We start from the raw sequence: 17,791 nt of genomic DNA, 5'->3' as shown, positions 1-17,791 counted from the left end.
AAGTAAATGTTGTTTCTTCAAAAGAGTAAACAAACCTTTAGCCAGACTCACAAAACAAAAAAGGGAGAAGACCCAAATAAATCGGATAGTAAATGAAAGAGGAGATATCACAACAGATACTGCAGAAATTCAACATATCATGCGAGGCTTAAATGAACAACTATATGCCACCAAGCTAGAGAACCTGGAAGAAATGGACGATTTCCTAGATACCTACCAACTTCCAAAACTAAGTAAAGAGGAAGTGGATAACATGAACAGGCCCATCACAGCTAATGAAATTGAAACAGTTATCAAAAATCTCCCCCAAAATAAAAGTCCTGGACCAGATGGTTTTACAAATGAATTCTACAAAACCTTCAAAGAAGAACTAATACCTCTACTTTTAAAAATCTTCCAGAAGATTGAAGACACTGGAATACTCCCTGCCAGCTTCTATGAAGCCAATATCACCCTGATACCAAAAGCAGACAGGGATACAACCAAAAAAGAAAACTACAGACCAATATCTCTGATGAACATAGATGCAAAAATATTAAACAAAATTCTAGCCAACCGGATACAGCAGTATATCAAAAAGATTGTTCATCATGACCAAGTGGGGTTTATCCCAGGCATGCAAGGTTGATTTAATATACGTAAACCAATCAATGTGATGCACCACATCAACAAAAGCAAGACCAAAAACCACATGGTCATATCAATAGATGCAGAGAAAGCCTTTGACAAAATACAACATCACTTTATGATCAAAACACTACAAAAAAAATGGGAATAGATGGAAAGTTCCTGAAGATAGTGGAGTCTATATATAGCAAACCTGCAGCCAACATCATACTCAATGGTGAAAAACTGGAAGCATTTCCACTCAGATCAGGTACTAGACAGGGATGCCCACTATCACCATTACTATTCAACATAGTGTTGGAAGTTATTGCTATAGCAATCAGGCAGGAGCAAAGAATTAAAGGGATACAGATTGGAAGAGAAGAAGTCAAACTCTCCTTATTTGCACATGACATGACAGTATACATAGAAAAACCTAAAGAATCCAGCAAGAAGCTTTTGGAAATCATCAGGCAATACAGTAATGTGTCAGGCTATAAAATTAACATTCAAAAGTCAGTGGCATTCATCTATGCAAACACTAAGTTAGAAGAAATTGAAATCCAGAAATCAATTCCTTTTACTATAGCAACAAAAACAATAAAATATCTAGGAGTAAATCTAACCAAGGAAGTGAAAGACTTGTATACTGAAAATTATGAGTCACTACTCAAAGAAATTGAAAAAGACACAAAGAAGTGGAAAGATATTCCATGTTCATGGGTTGGAAGAATTAACATCATCAAAATGAATATATTACCCAGAGCCATCTACAAATTTAATGCTATCCCCATCAAGATCCCAAGCACATTTTTTAGGAGAATAGAACAAATGCTACAAATGTTTATCTGGAACCAGAAAAGGCCTAGAATTGCCAAAACAATCTTGAGAAAAAAGAACAGAACCGGAGGCATCACACTCCCAGATCTCAAACTATATTATAAGGCCGCTGTCATCAAAACTCCTTGGTACTGGAACATGAATAGACACACTGACCAGTGGAATAGAATTGAGATCCCAGAAATGAGGCCCCACACCTATGGACATCTAATCTTTGACAAAGGTGCCCAGACTATTCAATGGGGAAAGCAGAGTCTCTTCAACAAATGGTGTTGGAAACAATGGGTTGAAACATGCAGAAGAATGAAACTCAATCACTGTATTTCACCAAATACAAAAGTAAATTCCAAGTGGATCAAGGACTTGGATGTTAGACCACAAACTATCAAATACTTAGAGGAAAATATTGGCAGAACTCTTTTCCACATAAATTTTAAAGACATTTTCCATGAAACGAATCCAATTACAAAGAAGACTAAGGCAAGTATAAACCTATGGGACTACATCAAATTAAAAAGCTTCTGCACAGCAAAAGAAACCACTACCCAAACCAAAAGACCCCTCACAGAATGGGAGAAGATCTTTACATGCCATACATCAGACAAGAGTTTAATAACCAACATATATAAAGAGCTTGTCAGACTCAACAAGACAACAAATAACCCCATCCAAAAATGGGGGGAGGACTTGGACAGAATATTCACCACAGAAGAGATCCAAAAGGCTGAGTAACACATGAAAAAATGCTCCAAGTCTCTGATTGTCAGAGAAATGCAAATCAAGACAACAATGAGATATCACTTCACTCCTGTGAGAATGTCATACATCAGAAAAGGTAACAGCAGCAAATGCTGGAGAAGGTGTGGGGTCAAAGGAACCCTCCTACACTGCTGGTGGGAATGCAAATTGGTCCAACTTCTGTGGAGAACAGCCTGGAGAACTCTCAGAAGGCTAGAAATAGACCTACCCTATGATCCTATGCAATTACTCTCCTGGGGATATATCCTAAGGAACCCAGCACATCCATCCAAAAAGATCTGTGTACACATATGTTCTTGGCAGCACAATTTGTAATAGCCAAAACCTGGAAACAACCCAGGTGTCCAACAACAGATGAGTGGCTGAGCAAGTTGTGGTATATATACACAATGGAATACTACTCAGCTGTAAAAAATGGTGACTTCACCATTTTCAGCCAATCTTGGATAGACCTTGAAAAAATCATGTTGAGTGAAATAAGTCAGAAACAGGATGAATATGGGATGATCTCACTCTCAGGCAGAAGTTGAAAAACAAGATCAGAAAAGAAAACACAAGTAGAACCTGAAATGGAATTGGCGTATTGCCCAAAGTAAAAGACTCTGCGGTGGGTGGGTGGGCGGGGAGAATACAGGTCCATGAAGGATGATAAATGACATAGTGGGGGTTGTATTGTTAAATGGGAAACTGGGGAATGTTATGCATGTACAAACTATTGTATTTACTGTTGAATGTAAAACATTAATTCCCCAATAAAGAAATAAATTATATATTTAAAAAAAAACCTTCTCAACAATCCCAATCTAAAAAGTGAAAGCCCTGGTCTACAATGTGGAATAGCCGCAGAGCAGTGGACTTGCAAAAATGAAAAAAGAAGGCCAAGGAATACCACCTTGTTCTCACGTACTTCTCAGTCTTATTCACAATCCTCAGAATTGTGTTCAATTATTTATACACTCTTCATTCTGTTAATTTCTCCATATGCCCTCATCCCTTACGAGGTCTACTGGCTTACTCCATTTGAAAAAATAATAATTGAATCTAGTGTGTCTTTTACCTCTCTTCATCACTATACTCTTAGGGAAACTGAAATTTTTTTCAATCTCTTATATTCAAACTTCTACAAGTATATGAGGCTTTCAGTATCACAAACGTTCTTGCCGCTTATTGAATTTCCTGTCCTCAATCTGTCCTTCATATTCTTATTACATATTCTTCTATATGTAAGCATTGCTAAATAGTCTCTTATTTATCTTTTAAGTCCCCTCTCTGGCCTTGACTTCCAAAATGATCTGTATTTTAGTATTCCTTCTGCCTTTAATTATGATTCCTTCTTGATCTTCTTTATTCCTTTTTCTTCCTTTCCAGTCTTTGAAATGCAAACTTGCAATAATTTTAATATATTCACATATTTTAGTAAGCTGAAATAGCTATAAATAATGGTAGCTATGAAAAGTTCATGATCATCATCGGAATGCAGTTATGTCCTAATAATAAAGGTTCATTCACCATCAGTCTATTATTTCCAACACTTCAAATTTCCTTTTTTTTTTTTTTTCCTCCAGAGTTATTGCTCCCGGAGGCCATTTTTCCCCCCTTTGTTGCCCTTGTTGTAGCCTCGTTGTGGTTATTATTGCCATTGTTGATGTTGTTCGTTGTTGGATAGGACAGAGAAATGGAGAGAGGAGGGGAAGACAGAGAGGGGGAGAGAAAGATAGACACCTGCAGACCTGCTTCACCGCCTGTGAAGCGACTCCCCTGCAGGTGGGGAACCATGGGCTCCAACCGGGATCCTTCCACCAGTCCCTGCGCTTTGCGCCACATGCACTTAACCCATTGCGCCACCGTCCGACCCCCAAATTTCCACTTAATTAAAAAAAAAAACTTTATTCATTTTTCCCTTTTGTTGTCCTTGTTTATCGTTGTTGTTATTATTATTGCTGTTGTTGGTGTTGGATTGGACCGTGAGAAATGGAGAGAGGAGGGGGAGAGAGGAGGGGGAGAGAGGGGGAGAGAAAGACACCTGTAGACCTGCTTCACCGCCTGTTAAGTTACCCCCCTGCAGGTGGGGAGCCAGGGGCTCTAACCAGGATCCTGATGCCAGTCCTTGCGCTTTGTGTCACATGCGCTTTGTGTCACATGCGCTTAACCCGCTGAGCCACCGCCATTTCCCCAAATTTCCACTTCTATCCATTTGGCTCAGAGCAAATAATCTTGCCCTACACTTTACTGCCCAAATGGGAATACCATTAGAAATGTATTCTTCTCCTTTCCTTGAACCCACCTAAAAATGGTATCTATGAAGGGCTTATGCCACTAATTGTCCCTATTCTCTTTTCAGTCATTATTCCTGTACTTCTCCCTCAGTCTATCAGGTTCAGAATTCAGAATTTAGAGACAAAGAAGCTGGTTCAAATGCAGGTGCTGCAATGTATTCAATCTGTGATTTTGGTAAAGTTACTCAAGTTTTCTGTACCTCAGTTGTATCATATATAAAATAACATGAAAATTGTGACTCTAATTAGATTGATATATTCAGTGAGTTATAGCTGGTATTTAGTAATTGCAAAACAAGTTTCATTTCTTATTCTTATCATGCTACTGCAAAGAGAATTTCCTTAGAAGTCAATGTGATTCAAGGATTCAAAAACAGGTGTTTGACAGGTGGGGAGTGGTGTATACAGGAGTGATCAAAAGGAAATCAGAAAATAGAGAAAGGAAGACAACCAAGCAAGAATAATTAAATTCATTAAATTAATGGGCACTAGAGAATGATCCTACTAGAAAAACTTTGCAGATAATGTGAGAAATCTATCATTTCTCCCTGGTAGATTACAGAAAATGATGCAAAGAAGTTATTGCTATTTTTATATGTAGTTGCTACTGGGAATATTGGAGAATGAGACTCACTTGACAAGGTATCATGATGTGCTATCAAAAGACTCTTACTTTACTATATGGTGAGCAGCTTCCAGGTAGACTGGTGCATGACAGGACAAATGAATCCTATACCATAACAAAAGTTATCTTTCTCTAAGACTATGTTATTGAAACTGATGGCAATGGGTCAAACACTCAAAGTCTCCAACAAACTGCTTGAGTTGCCCAAAAACTGGAAAGATAAACTTACACTCAAAACATGTAGCAATGGCTCTCAAAATGAATCATTTCTTCTGGACATGAGAATTTACTGGAGCAGGGGAAGATAGCATAATAAGTAGGCAAACAGACTCTCCTGCCTGAGGCTGAAGTGCTGAGGATCTGAGGCTCTGAGGTTCTAGGTTTAATCCCCTGCATGACAATAAACCAGAGCTGAGCAGTATTCTGGAAAGAAAGAAAGAAAGAAGAAAGAAAGAAAGAAAGAAAGAAAGAAAGAAAGAAAGAAAGAAAGAAAGAGAGAAAGGGAGAGAGAGAGAAAGAAAGAAAGAAAGAAAGAAAGAAAGAAAGAAGGAGAGAGAGAGAGAGAGAGAGGGAAAGGAAGGAAGGAAGAGAGAGAGAGAGAGAAGGAAAGAAAGAGGGAGAGAGAAAGAAAGGAAGGAAGGGAGGGAGGAAGGAAGGAAGGAAAGAAGGAAAGAGAAAAGGGAATAAAAAAAAGAAATGAAAAGAAAAAAAATAAAAGAATTTCATGGTCCTTTTTCCTGGTACCTCAGCTCATAGGTTGAGAATCACTGTGAGGTCGGCAGAGGGGGAAGGCAGTCCGTCTCCTCTTAGCTGGCCACTTCCACCAGAAGGTGTTGTTGTGATTTAACTGTTAAAATTGGACTGGTGATAGCAAGGGAGGATAGCAGATGTGGTAGTGGGGGCAACATAGTCTTCAAGCAAATTACCTTCTTGCTAGGAGACGATCACTTCTGCAGACCCACAGAGTTAATGGGGAATTTGAAGTTTCAAGGTTTTTAAATGCCATTTCTTCCTAATCAGAGTAGACACTAGCATAGCAGACTTGCTGAGAACTACTTCATCCTAGAGTTTTACCACTCTTAATATTAAGTCTTGGACCTAATCCAAAGCTTTTCTCTTCTCTCAGTGCAGATTAGAGTTTTGTACATGCTTAAAAACAATCACTTAACTCTCATTATGCCCCTTTCACTGTCATTCTCCATTCTTTCAATGTCACTTAGACATCTGATTAGTGTCTATAATGTTTATCTTCCTTGAACATCTCAAAAGTCTAAGATAGTATACCCACTAAAAGATTCCCTTCCACAGAGACACCATTTCAATACACCACCAGTCAAAGTTTTAACAGTTAAACAACTACAGAGTATGTCAGTATGGGTGTTCCACCTATAACCAGCAGCAGTGGGGTTCTTGCTGGAACCGACAAGAAGGCAACTTAGTTCTAAAACCCCAAGGAATGAAGGAAAATTCATCTTTACCAAAGAATACCAGCTAATAAATATAGAAGGAATAATAAAATTATAGAAATCATCACCTTGAACCCTCTGATGAAATAGTTGACTCAGACAAGGACTATCAAAGGATGCTTGAGTCTTTCAGTTAAAGATATTCACAGTGTGTCAAAGATATTAATCATGATTATCTTATTTCAAATGGAAAAAAAAAAACATATATTTTTGAGATACAGCATGCACCATCTTCTCTAAGTAATTAGACCAAGCATCATTTAACAATGAGACAACCTCTTGTGGTCCGGGAGGTGGCACAGTGGATAAAGCATTGGATTCTCAAGCATGAGGTCCAGAGTTCAATCTCCAGCAGCACATGTACCAGAATGATATCTGGTTCGTTCTCTCTTTCTCTCTCTCTCTCTCTCTCTCTCCCTCCCTCCCTCCCTCTCCCCTTCTATCTTCATTAATAAATATATTTTTAAATGAGACAACCTCTGAATGAGATGCAATATGTACTTCTCAGCAATATACACAATAAAGTCTTGCTAAAAAGTGTTTAATCAAAATCTAATGAAGCTTTAAAGTCTAACTTCCATTATTAAGAAATACAGGGTAAGGGGACATGGAGGTTAAGAATATTTAGGGCCCTACACTTAAGCTAGATTTATATGACTGTCTAGTAAAAGAATAAATACGAGTAGCAGAAACTGATCTGTGCTAGTCAGGTACTAGGACTAGAGAAGGAAACTGAAGAAGCGTTTTGGTGTGATAAAGAGCTTCTATATCTGTGTTGATGGTTCTAAAGATTCTTCCCATGAACACTTTTAAAATATTCATTTATAAAGGCCAGAAGGTGACACACCTGGTTAAGTACACACATTACAGTGCACAAGGACATGGGTTCAAGCCCCTGCAGAAGGAAAGCTTCATGAGTGGTGAAACAGGCCGTAAGGTGTTTCTCTGTCTCTTTCCCTCTCCCCTCTCAATTTCTCTATCGAATTATATATATGAAAAGAGCAGAAAAGAAAGAACCAAAACTTCACTCTGGCATATGCAATGCAGGAGATCAAACTTGTGACTTCATGCTTGTGAGGCTAACACTTTATCCACTGTGCCAATTCCTAAGCCAACCAATGAATACTAAAGAGTGCAATGAATATGAAAGGGTGAATTTTATTTCATGTAAATTAAAGCTTTGTTAACCTGACCCTTCCTCCAAAACCTGAATACTTAAACTTTTTTAATTTAAAAAGTGACATGACCAGACTAATCTATGGCTTTTCTTCCTTCCTTTCTTTTCTTTCTTTCTTTTTCTTCCCCACCATAGTTATTGCTGGGGCTCTTGCCTATACTAGGAATCCACCACTTCTGAGGGCCATTTTTTAAATTTAATCATAAATTGAGAAGGGGAAGGGGAGATAGAGAGGGAGAAATAGATACCTGCACACCAGCTTCCCTGATCCTGAAGCTTCCATACTGCAGATGGGGAGCAGGATGCTGTGGGGTGGGGCTCAAGCACAGGTCCTGTGCTTAGTAACATGCGCTCAACTGGGGGCACCTATTCTATTGGCCCCTATTCTATGGCTTTTTAAACAAATTGTTTTAAAATGCAAACATACTTTTAATTTTTAAAATAATTTTATTTTAGTTATTTGACAGTGGTTTATAAAATAAGATAACCAGAATACAAAATAACACACATACACACACGAGAGAGAGAGAGAGCGAGAGAGAGAGACTGAGACTCACTGCTATCTTTATTTTCAAGTCTAAAGTAAAGATTTTTCTCTCATCTTGTGGAAACTAATATAGTTTTCACCTTTACATGTATCTTTATAGGGTCATTGGTATATAAGAGCAAATTATTACCTATCAAATAGAGATATAGGTATACCAATTCAGTTCTACATATCTTCCTAAAAATACTCCCTTAAATTGTCTTCAAAGTCAAAGACAAGGTAGCACCTGGTTAAGCACTCACCTTACAGTGCTCAAGGACCAAGGTTCAAGCCCCTAGCCCCTAGATACAGAGGGGAAAGCTTCAGGAGTGGTGGAGCGGGGCTGCAGGTGTCTCTCTCCTTATCTCCCCCTTCCTCTCAATTTGTCTCTATGCAATAATAACACTTGTAAATAGAACAAGTAAGTCAAAGACAACAGTGCCTACTGCATAAAATCTAATTCTTATGTTGCTTATTTAAGCAACCCTACTCTGTGGCCAAAGTCTTCATTTCCAGTAAATGCCACTACTCTCCCTCATAGTACCTACACTATAGTTCTAACATAATTTTTAGCATTGATGAATTATTTCTCACCTCTTGTTCCTGTTATTGAACTAGCTATCATTTTGTCATAATAGGATGTGCTTTCTTAGTCATTTCATTAAACACTGTCATAATATGGGCTTTTGTGTTGTTTGTTACTACTACTCAATAATAAAACAGATAATAAGCTCTAGGGTAGAATTTGTATCTTATAAATCTTTACAGTGTCAATGGTTAGTCAAATACTAATCCCTGAACCTTTGATAGGCTAACCAACTACTCAATCTCTAACAGTCAAAATAACATAAATTTGAAAATTGGGATCAAATGTCATTTCTAACAAGGAAGAGCTAAAGCAGCTAAAGGAAAGAAGTGGTTTACCTTAGGAAAGAAAAAGCAATCCACCCTTTTAACCACAATCCTCTCTATTTTTTCCACCAGGGTTGTTGTTCTACCATGTCAATGCTATGACCCAGATACCCAGACTCCTTATCTCTAAATCTCTCTTCCCTCCTAACATCATTTTCCATTTTACCATCTGGTCAATTATTGTCATCAAAACCCTTAAGTTTTGTTTCCCTTTCTACCCACAATTATGTTTCAACTGTGAACCAACTCAACTCCATTTCTCTTTTGACTGGAAAAACCATTATCATAAGACGGTAATTTTAAATATGTGAATTTAATGATAATAACACTAGCAAATAACATTTGACTACTTCCCATAGAAAGTCAATGTTCTTCAATACCCCTACAAAATATAAAGAAACAAAACAGCAGTAGATGAGTGCCCATCTTTACACACAACAACAAGGCAAAACTAGAGGTGAACTAAAGCAGTTGACCTACAAAGCAAATTTAGCCACTATGCTCTATAAGGTTCTTCCCAAGTGCAATATAATGTTATCCACACAGAGAAATGACTACACAATTTCTTCATCTCTTAACTGTACAATCCCTTTTTCCATTGAATGATTCAATTTTGATTAGTTTGTTCATATAAAAATATATTTGTCCAGTCACTGAACAAATGAAGGTTATTCCCCTGTGATTATTAGAACCTTTAAAAAGAGAGAGAGAAAAAGAAAGAAAAACATGATCCTCAGAAGAGAAAACACTAAGCAGAACTTGGAATGAAGTTGATGTACTGCACCAAAGTAAAAGACTCTGGGTAGAGAGTTCAGGTCCTGGAACATGATGGCAGAGGACCTAGCAGGGGCTGTATCATTATGTGGAAAACTAGGAAATGTTATGCATGTACAAACTACTGAATTTTACTGTTGACTGTAAAGCGTTATCCCCCCCCAATAAAGGGAAAAATGTAAAAATAAAATATAATTCCTGCATCAAAAATATTTCGATATGCATCTATCTGATAAAGGGTAAGTATTCAAACTATGCTATGAGCTCATAGCTCAACAACAAAAAGCCAAACAATGATTAAAAATCAGGCAGAGAATCTGAAGACATTTTTCCAAAGACATGAAAGTCACTTGAAGGTATCTGAAAACATATGCAATGTCAGTAATTGCCAGAAATGCAATTAAAATCATAATTAAATGTCATCTCACATCTGTTAAAAATGGCTATTATCAAAAGGATCAAAGTAACAGGGGTTGGAAAAGCGGTGAAGTAAACCCTTGAACATCACTGGCAAAATGTAAACGAGTATAGCCTCTATGAAAACTAATATGGCAGTTCCTCAAGAAAATTTTAACTCAATCTGTCACATAATCTAGCAATTCTATTTCTAGGTATTTATTCAAAAGAAAAAAAAAAAGCACCATGAATCAAAAAGGTACAAGCATGTGTGTACTGCAGCATCAGTTAAAAACCTAATAAGAAGGGAGTCTTGTCATTATGCTCAGTGAAATAAAGCAAACTGGGAAGGACAAAACAATACAGTTTTACTTAAATGAGAAATTAAAAAAAAACATATATACAGAAAACAGGTTAATGACTGTCAAAGAATGGGGGGTCAGAGTAGGCAAAATGGGTAAAGTGATCTAAAGGTACGAAATTCCAGTTCTAGAACAAGGTAGCCATGAAGATATAATGTGCAGCATGATGACTACAGCTGGTACTGTGTATTTGAAAGTTGTTTATAGATTAAATCTTAAAGTTCTCATCACAAGAAAAAAAAAAAAGTGTGTGGCTCTGTAGTAGTGGATGTTAACTAGCCTTATTGTGATCATTTTATAAATATCACATACAAACATGAGTCACTATGTTATACATCTGAAATTTATGTTATATGTCAATTTTACCTCAATTAAAAAAACTGAGGCGGGTAGCAGCGAGTTAAGCGCACATGGCGTAAAGGTGCCGGTTGGAGCCCCCGGCTTCCCACCTGCAGGAGTGTCGTTTCATAGGTGGTGAAGCAGGTCTGCAGATGTCTATCTTTCTCTACCCTTCTCTGTCTCCCCACCTCTCTCAATTTCTCTCTGTCCTATCCAACAACATCAACAATAACAATAATGACAACAACAAAAAAAATGACCTCCAGGAGCAGTGGATTTGTGGTGCAGGCACTGAGCCCCAGCAATAACCCTGGAGGCAAAAAAAAAAAAAAAACACAAAAACTGAGGCATAGGGGTTGACTGGTTGTATACCCATTAAGGACACTTGTTAGCAGGTTCAAGCCCCTCTCTCACACCTGCAGTGGGGAAAGCTTCAGGAGCAGTGAAGCAGTGCTGTAGGTATTTCTCTTTGTCTCTCTCTATTTCCCCTTTCCTTCTCAATTTCTCTTAGTCTCTATCCAATAAACAAATAACTGAGGCACAGAAGTTAAGTGATACACTCAATGTAGCAGGAGAAAAAGAACTGGTGAAGTCAAAAGTTAAAACAATTCCAGTTCCAGGGTTCAAGCACTTAGCCATGTGACTAAAGTGCCATCTATTTCACAGACCACTTTAGGTTTGAATCACTCAGTTTCTCTGCTATACAATTAAAACATAATCCATAGCACTTTATTTATTCAATGATATTGATAACTCACTTATTTTGATTTTGTTCCTTGAATACAGATAGTTTATTCTCATCCCAGAGGGTATATTTTGGCCTTCACTTCTCTAGATCTGCCTTCCCAACATTATGATTTAACTTACCTTCCTGAACTTGTGACCTAAAACTGCTCCCCACTTAAAATCACCTGTCAAATGAAATCAGTTTTATTGATTCCCTTCATGGCTATTTATCATTTATTATGATTATGGTTATTTATCAAGGTCTGCAATTCTTAGTTGTTTATTTTTCCCTAGAGCAGAAGTTTAAAGAAAGTAGAGCCCTTGTTTATCTTATTTACTGCTATATCTTTCAACATCTAAAACAGTCTAGCACACACCAAACACTTCATATTTACAAAATGGATGCCAAACATTGTGCTAAACATTGGAATTAGCAAAACAAACAGGATATGGTTATAGCTATCACTGAACTCCAAGTTTTATATTTATAAATATTTACATCGCCCCCCTTCTATTTTGAAGACCAATCCCTACTTTTTTCAAGGTTAACTTTTTTCAAGGTTAATCTCTTCTCAAGTCATCTTAGACTTTTATTTTAAGGTTTTGAGACTTCCCTTTTGACCTCTCCCCACCAATTATCCCTTCACTCACTGTTTTGTTTTGTTTTTGTTATCATTCACCATTCCAGGCCTATTTTTTCAGACCAGTGACACTAGGCTCACACTTGGGTCTTGAGTTTGACAAGGCAAGGCCTCACTATCTAAATAGCTATTTTACTGGCACCCCTTCACTCACTTTCTTTAATGTCTCCTTAACCACATACGGAATATTTCCCACCTCCACTCCAACAAAGGGAAAGCTGGCCCTCAGTCCTGAATTTACCCATTGCCCTAACAGCTCCCAAGGACTCTTCACATCTCTCTATGATCATTTCCTCCAAAGCCATTAGTGACTTCAAAATTATTCTCACTTTCCTCAATACTTAGTATCGTTGTTTTAGGACGAGAAATACAACTGTCTCATATCTCTTTTCATACTGTTATTATTCCCCCTCCACTCCTGGTTTCTATCTCTTTCTCACACCTTTAAACTTGATATTTACTAGAGTTTTATCCTCTATGTTGACTCCAGAAGTCTGTCTCTTTCAGAGCTCATTTCTAACTAAACTGGGGCCTTCTACAAATAATTATTCATACAGAACCCAAATCTCAGCTCTTCTTTCCCCATCATCTTCAATAAAAATGTGATTGAATTATTTAACAATTTCTCAGTACAAACATTTGCAGATGGCAGGGGGCGGCAGACACTGACACAAGAGGATGAGTATACACTTCACCATACACAAGTACCTTGGTTCAAGCTCCAGTCCCCACCTGCAGGGGAGAAGCTTCATGAGTGGTGAAGGGATGCTGCAGGTATTTCTTTCTCACTCTCTGGCACCCCTCTCAATTCCTCTCTGTCCTGTCAAATTAAGTAAATATAAAAAAATAGTTGTAGACCAAGACACACAAAAAAGTATGAAGCATAATAATAATGTTCTAAAAAAGGGACTAGAAGGGCCGGGCAGTGGCACACCTGGTTAAGTACACACATTATAGTGTGCAAGGTCCCCTCTCTCGATTTCTGGCTGTGTTTAACCAATAAATAAATAAATATACTTTAAAAGAAAAAGGAAAAAATGCACTGGAAGGAAATATTACTGAACTTAAGTCTGATTTCCAAAATTACTTCCTGAAATACTCGAACTCTTCACTATTTTTCATTGACAGTAACCAGTCAAAATTTACAAGTCATATATATGTGGCTAATTCACATTAATGTTGCCTAAAATTACTGCCTTTCTAGATATGCAGAAATTACAGTAATAGGTAAGTATTGGAGTATAAAATCAAAACAGGAGCATACTAGTTCCAAATCATTAATAAACCTGAAACTAGGAAATCTGAAAGTAAATTCATATTTTCTGAGATAGGTCTGTAAATATGTACCTGCAGTGCCAATAATTTAGAAATTCGTGGCTCAAAATTATGTAAGTTTTAGAGCAAACTGCCTCATAGGCTTTGTGCTATTTTAAAAAATATTTGCAAGAAATAATTTGTGCTTTTGAGTCCTTCTGTTTAGCAAGCAAAAGGTATTTACACATATTTATATCCATAGGATTTCTCATGTGCCCCAATCTTGTAAATAATTGCAGACATGGGCAGGCTGCTTTGCTCAAGAAAAACATACATAAAACTCCATCTTTACAACTCTTTGCTTTGAGTACAACACATAATGATAAAATACAAATACTGGACTGACAAACAACTGGAGAAAATAATATTAGGCTATTGCAAAATAAACTGCACATTAAATAAACAAGCCTTGCACCTTACTTAAAAAAAAAAATCCTACTATACTTTCCACATGTATCTGCTAGAAGCTGTGAGAAAGAAAGAGAAAAAATAAGAAGCCAACTCCCAATTACTACTGTGAAAGCCAAGCTGGTGAAACAAGTCAGTCACCATCCTTCAGGGTGTGTGACATGTAAGGGCATGGAAAAGAAAACAATAGAACCCTTTGCAAAAAGACACCCACATTTTAACAAAAAGAAAATGAAAGTGACTTAATTAGAAGACTTAAGTAGGAAGCTGAAGATAGTAAGTCTAGGAAGAGATCCAGGAGCTAACTCAAATTTTTATGTTGGGGAAAGTTGAACACTATTCCAGCTGTCAAATTTGAAGCTCTTCAGCTTCCCCTCCACTCCCCGCCCCCCTCACAGACCCCTCTAAGACCATAAAGTGACAGGGGGAATAAAAATAAAACATAACATGAAGGGAAATGGCCGAAAAGCCATCAGAACACAAGAGTCACCACCACATCACCACAAACCCAGAAGACTCAGCTAGCTATCCAAGTACAGCTGTAAAGGGATTTTATCAGCATCTTTCATGCACACATGAACCTCCATCTGCATCTGTTACAATAAATCTCTTAAATTAAAACCCCACGCCTTATTCAACAGACTGATTCTCTTAAAAAAAAAAAAAAATTGATCCTGTAGGGATGACACTACCCTTAACCTCAAGCCTTGCTGTACTCCTCGGTGTTAAATATGTTTAAGGGAGGTGGAAAAGAGAAGTATGGAAAGTCACTGACTGGGGGGGACGAGGGAGGGTGTCAGAAAATACGTGCAAATACCATTGCGGCAGAGCCGCTTCCCTAGCCACTCTGGCTAATTTTCTTGTCATTTTTATCTTCTTAGCCTCCTCTATTCATCCCTTCTCCTCCTCTCTCTCCACAATACACACACGTGTCATAACGGATTCGCACCATCCCATTTTTCTGAGCACCATAGAGACCCCAGAGGGACGGACACACAGACACACACACACACACACACACACACACAGCAGGAACTGCTGCCACCGCACCCTGCAGTCTTAATAAAGTGCTTTGACCACCCAGTCTCAGCGCGTAGAGACAGCGATAGACACGCACACACACACACGCACAGACAGACACACACGCACAGACAGACACACACACGCAGCACGCGGCGCGAGGAAGGGCACCTCGAGACGCACCTGGAGGCCGGGTGTCCGGCGCTGCTGCCCCCCTGGTCCCTGTCACTCAGCGCAGCCGTGTAAATTCTCCGGTAGCGGTCGGCCAGGGCCCGGCCCGACAGCAGCAGCTGGTAGTGACCCCGGGAGTCCGCGGCAGCCAGCCCCAGCCCCAACCCCGCGGCCGCCACCGAGCCCTCGGGAACCGGCATGAACAGCGCCCCCGGCGCCGGGGAGGAAGAGATGGTGGCAGCGGGGAAGAATCCGTCCCCGCCAGGCCCCGAGGAGGCGGCGGCGGCCGACGCAGTCGCTGCGCACATCATCATCCTCACCGCCGCCGCCGCCGCCGCCGCGTCCCCGCGAGCCCCGCAGACAGACACGCGCGCGCAAACACAGCCCTTTTCCAACGACGATGGCTCGGGCAGCGGCCTCTCGCTCCCGCAGCGGGGGAGACTACAAAGACAGCGACCGCCTTCTCCTCCTCCTTCTTCTCCTCCTCCCCCCCGCGCCGCCCTCGCCACTACTGGGGCCGCTCATCTAACCCCGCCACCCCGGGAGTGTAAGGAGGAGGCGGTGCCGCCGCTGTCGCCGCCACCACCACCACCACCGCTGCCACCACCGGGCTACCCGCAATGGGAAGCTGTCGGGCGCACTGGGCATGCGCCACGCCTGGCGCATGCTCAGTCACGCCAGCCCCCACCCTCCCCGCCCCCTCTCCGTCACCACTCCCTCGGCCGCCTCGGGGTTTGGGGTGTAGGATGGTTGGGTCGTGGCGAGGCTGACGGAACTCCACTTGTCCGGGTTTTGCCAGCAGCTTGAGTGAGGCGAAAATAAGAAAAGTCAGGAAAGTGCTGCGAGTCTGTGGGTTTACAAACAGGCTTTTGGCTGTAGGTAATGGGGTGCCCCCTCCAGGGGGGAAAGCTAGAACCTGAAGGAGGGAATGTGCACCCCCACCAGAGAATGAATGTTAAATACCCCTCCACACACACACGCACACGCACACGCACACCTTTTCCCAAACTGTGCGCTGCCAACCTGAAAACTCACTGTGAATAGAGCTGGGGAATTAAGAATCCCAAGACAGAGAAGGCCAGCCTACCGCCATGGCTTTTTCGGGGACTCTCATTCTGAGATTTTTCTTTTCTCTTTAAAACTATTGGGATTAAGTCTGTGTAGAAAAAGTTTTTACTTATAAAATACAAGTACTGCGATATTTTCTATCAGTAGAATTCCGCGACACCTGTTTGTGCATGTTCACAAATGAAAGTCATTTATAAATTCTCGTCTCCAGCATTTACCTCAGTAAATCTTAATGCAATAATACTTTTTAATTGTTTTATTATACTTATTTATTTACTGGATAGAGACAGTCAGAAATCGAGAGGGAAGGGGAGATACAGAGGGTGAGAGACAGAGACACCTGCAGCCCTGCTTCACCACTTGTGAAGCTTTCCCCCTGCAGGTGGGGACTGGTGGCTCAAACCTGGGTCCTTGTGCATTGTAACATGTGCGCTCAGCCATGTGTGCCACCACCAGCCCCCAAGGCAATAATACTTTTTATTACTACTACTAGTAGTAATAGTATTGTTGTTGTGATTTAGTAGTGGTTTACAAGTTTATATGGTTGCAGAGGTCTAAATTCTGTGCTTGCCCTCAACCCCTCCACCACCATTAACCACCATAATTTTCATTAAGTATGAGAAGACAGTTTGAATGCTCTTTTTTATTTGTTCATTTTATTTTGTTAAGTTCATGTAAAAGATAACTACCAGATGGTTGCGCTCCTATATAGAATATAGGTAATTGAAATGAAATGATACTTTTCTTAAATATTCTGTCAACTCACTCACCCTGAGAGGGCCCATTTATCTCATGACAGCAATCACTTGGTTTATCATTTTCTGCCCGGATTTTACATAAATAATAGTTCTTGGCTGTGGCCTGAGACTATAATTCTGACTGACTGTATAACATCTAAAAATCTTAGGTTTACATCAGGTCTTAGCATTGTAATCTGTAAAAATATAACATTTCCTCTACTCCTTGTTCCAAACTATTCTAAATGCTGTGGAAATTGGAAATTGATGCACCGATACTTTGTCATTACTGTTTGTTTTAATTGCCATCAGTGTTATTGCTGGAGCTCAGTGCCAGCACTACAAACCCACTCCTCCTAGCAGCCTTTTTCTTCCTTCCTTCCTTCCTTCCTTTCTTTCTTTCTTTCTTTCTTTCTTTCTTTCTACTTTATTTTATTTGTCATGACAGAAATTGACTGGGGAAAAGAGATAGGGAGAAAGACACCTGCAGATTTCCTTCAGCACTATGAAGCATCCCCTCTGCACTGCTATTATATTTTATATTTTGACTTTCAATTTGAAGTATGCCTAACTTATACTCCTAACAAGTCATTTCTAAGTCCAGTTATTCCATTACTTTAGTCATCCTTTGGCTGCTTAAGAATTTCT

General features: G+C 39.6%; 2 protein-coding genes across 13 annotated transcripts in view; both read right to left on the bottom strand.

Moving 5' to 3' along the window:
- The window catches only part of MYCBP2 (MYC binding protein 2), a 238,289-nt gene extending 222,395 nt beyond the window's left edge, over positions 1 to 15,894 (bottom strand). For 11 of the 12 annotated variants that reach the window (XM_060191609.1, XM_060191610.1, XM_060191613.1 and 8 more), the window contains exon 1: positions 15,351 to 15,894. In XM_060191609.1, the coding sequence (XP_060047592.1) occupies positions 15,351 to 15,652 (302 nt within the window). In that variant the 5' untranslated portion in view covers positions 15,653 to 15,894. The remainder of the gene's footprint in view (positions 1 to 15,350) is intronic. The other variant, XM_007528986.3, reaches the window with a different exon arrangement.
- On the bottom strand, positions 15,780 to 15,863 carry LOC132538639 (uncharacterized). Its single transcript, XM_060191621.1, has one exon. The coding sequence runs from the start codon at positions 15,861 to 15,863 to the stop codon at positions 15,780 to 15,782; it is 84 nt and encodes a 27-aa protein (XP_060047604.1).
- Positions 15,895 to 17,791: the final 1,897 nt, after the last annotated feature.

The sequence above is a fragment of the Erinaceus europaeus genome, chromosome 5 (assembly GCF_950295315.1).
Source record: "Erinaceus europaeus chromosome 5, mEriEur2.1, whole genome shotgun sequence".
Lineage (NCBI taxonomy): Eukaryota > Metazoa > Chordata > Mammalia > Eulipotyphla > Erinaceidae > Erinaceus > Erinaceus europaeus.
This window is presented reverse-complemented; position numbering and strand designations above follow the sequence as displayed.

Coding starts and splice junctions, on each gene's coding strand:
- LOC132538639 (XM_060191621.1), bottom strand. CDS start 15,863: ATGAGCGGCCCCAGTAGTGGCGAGGGCGGCGCGGGGGGGAGGAGGAGA.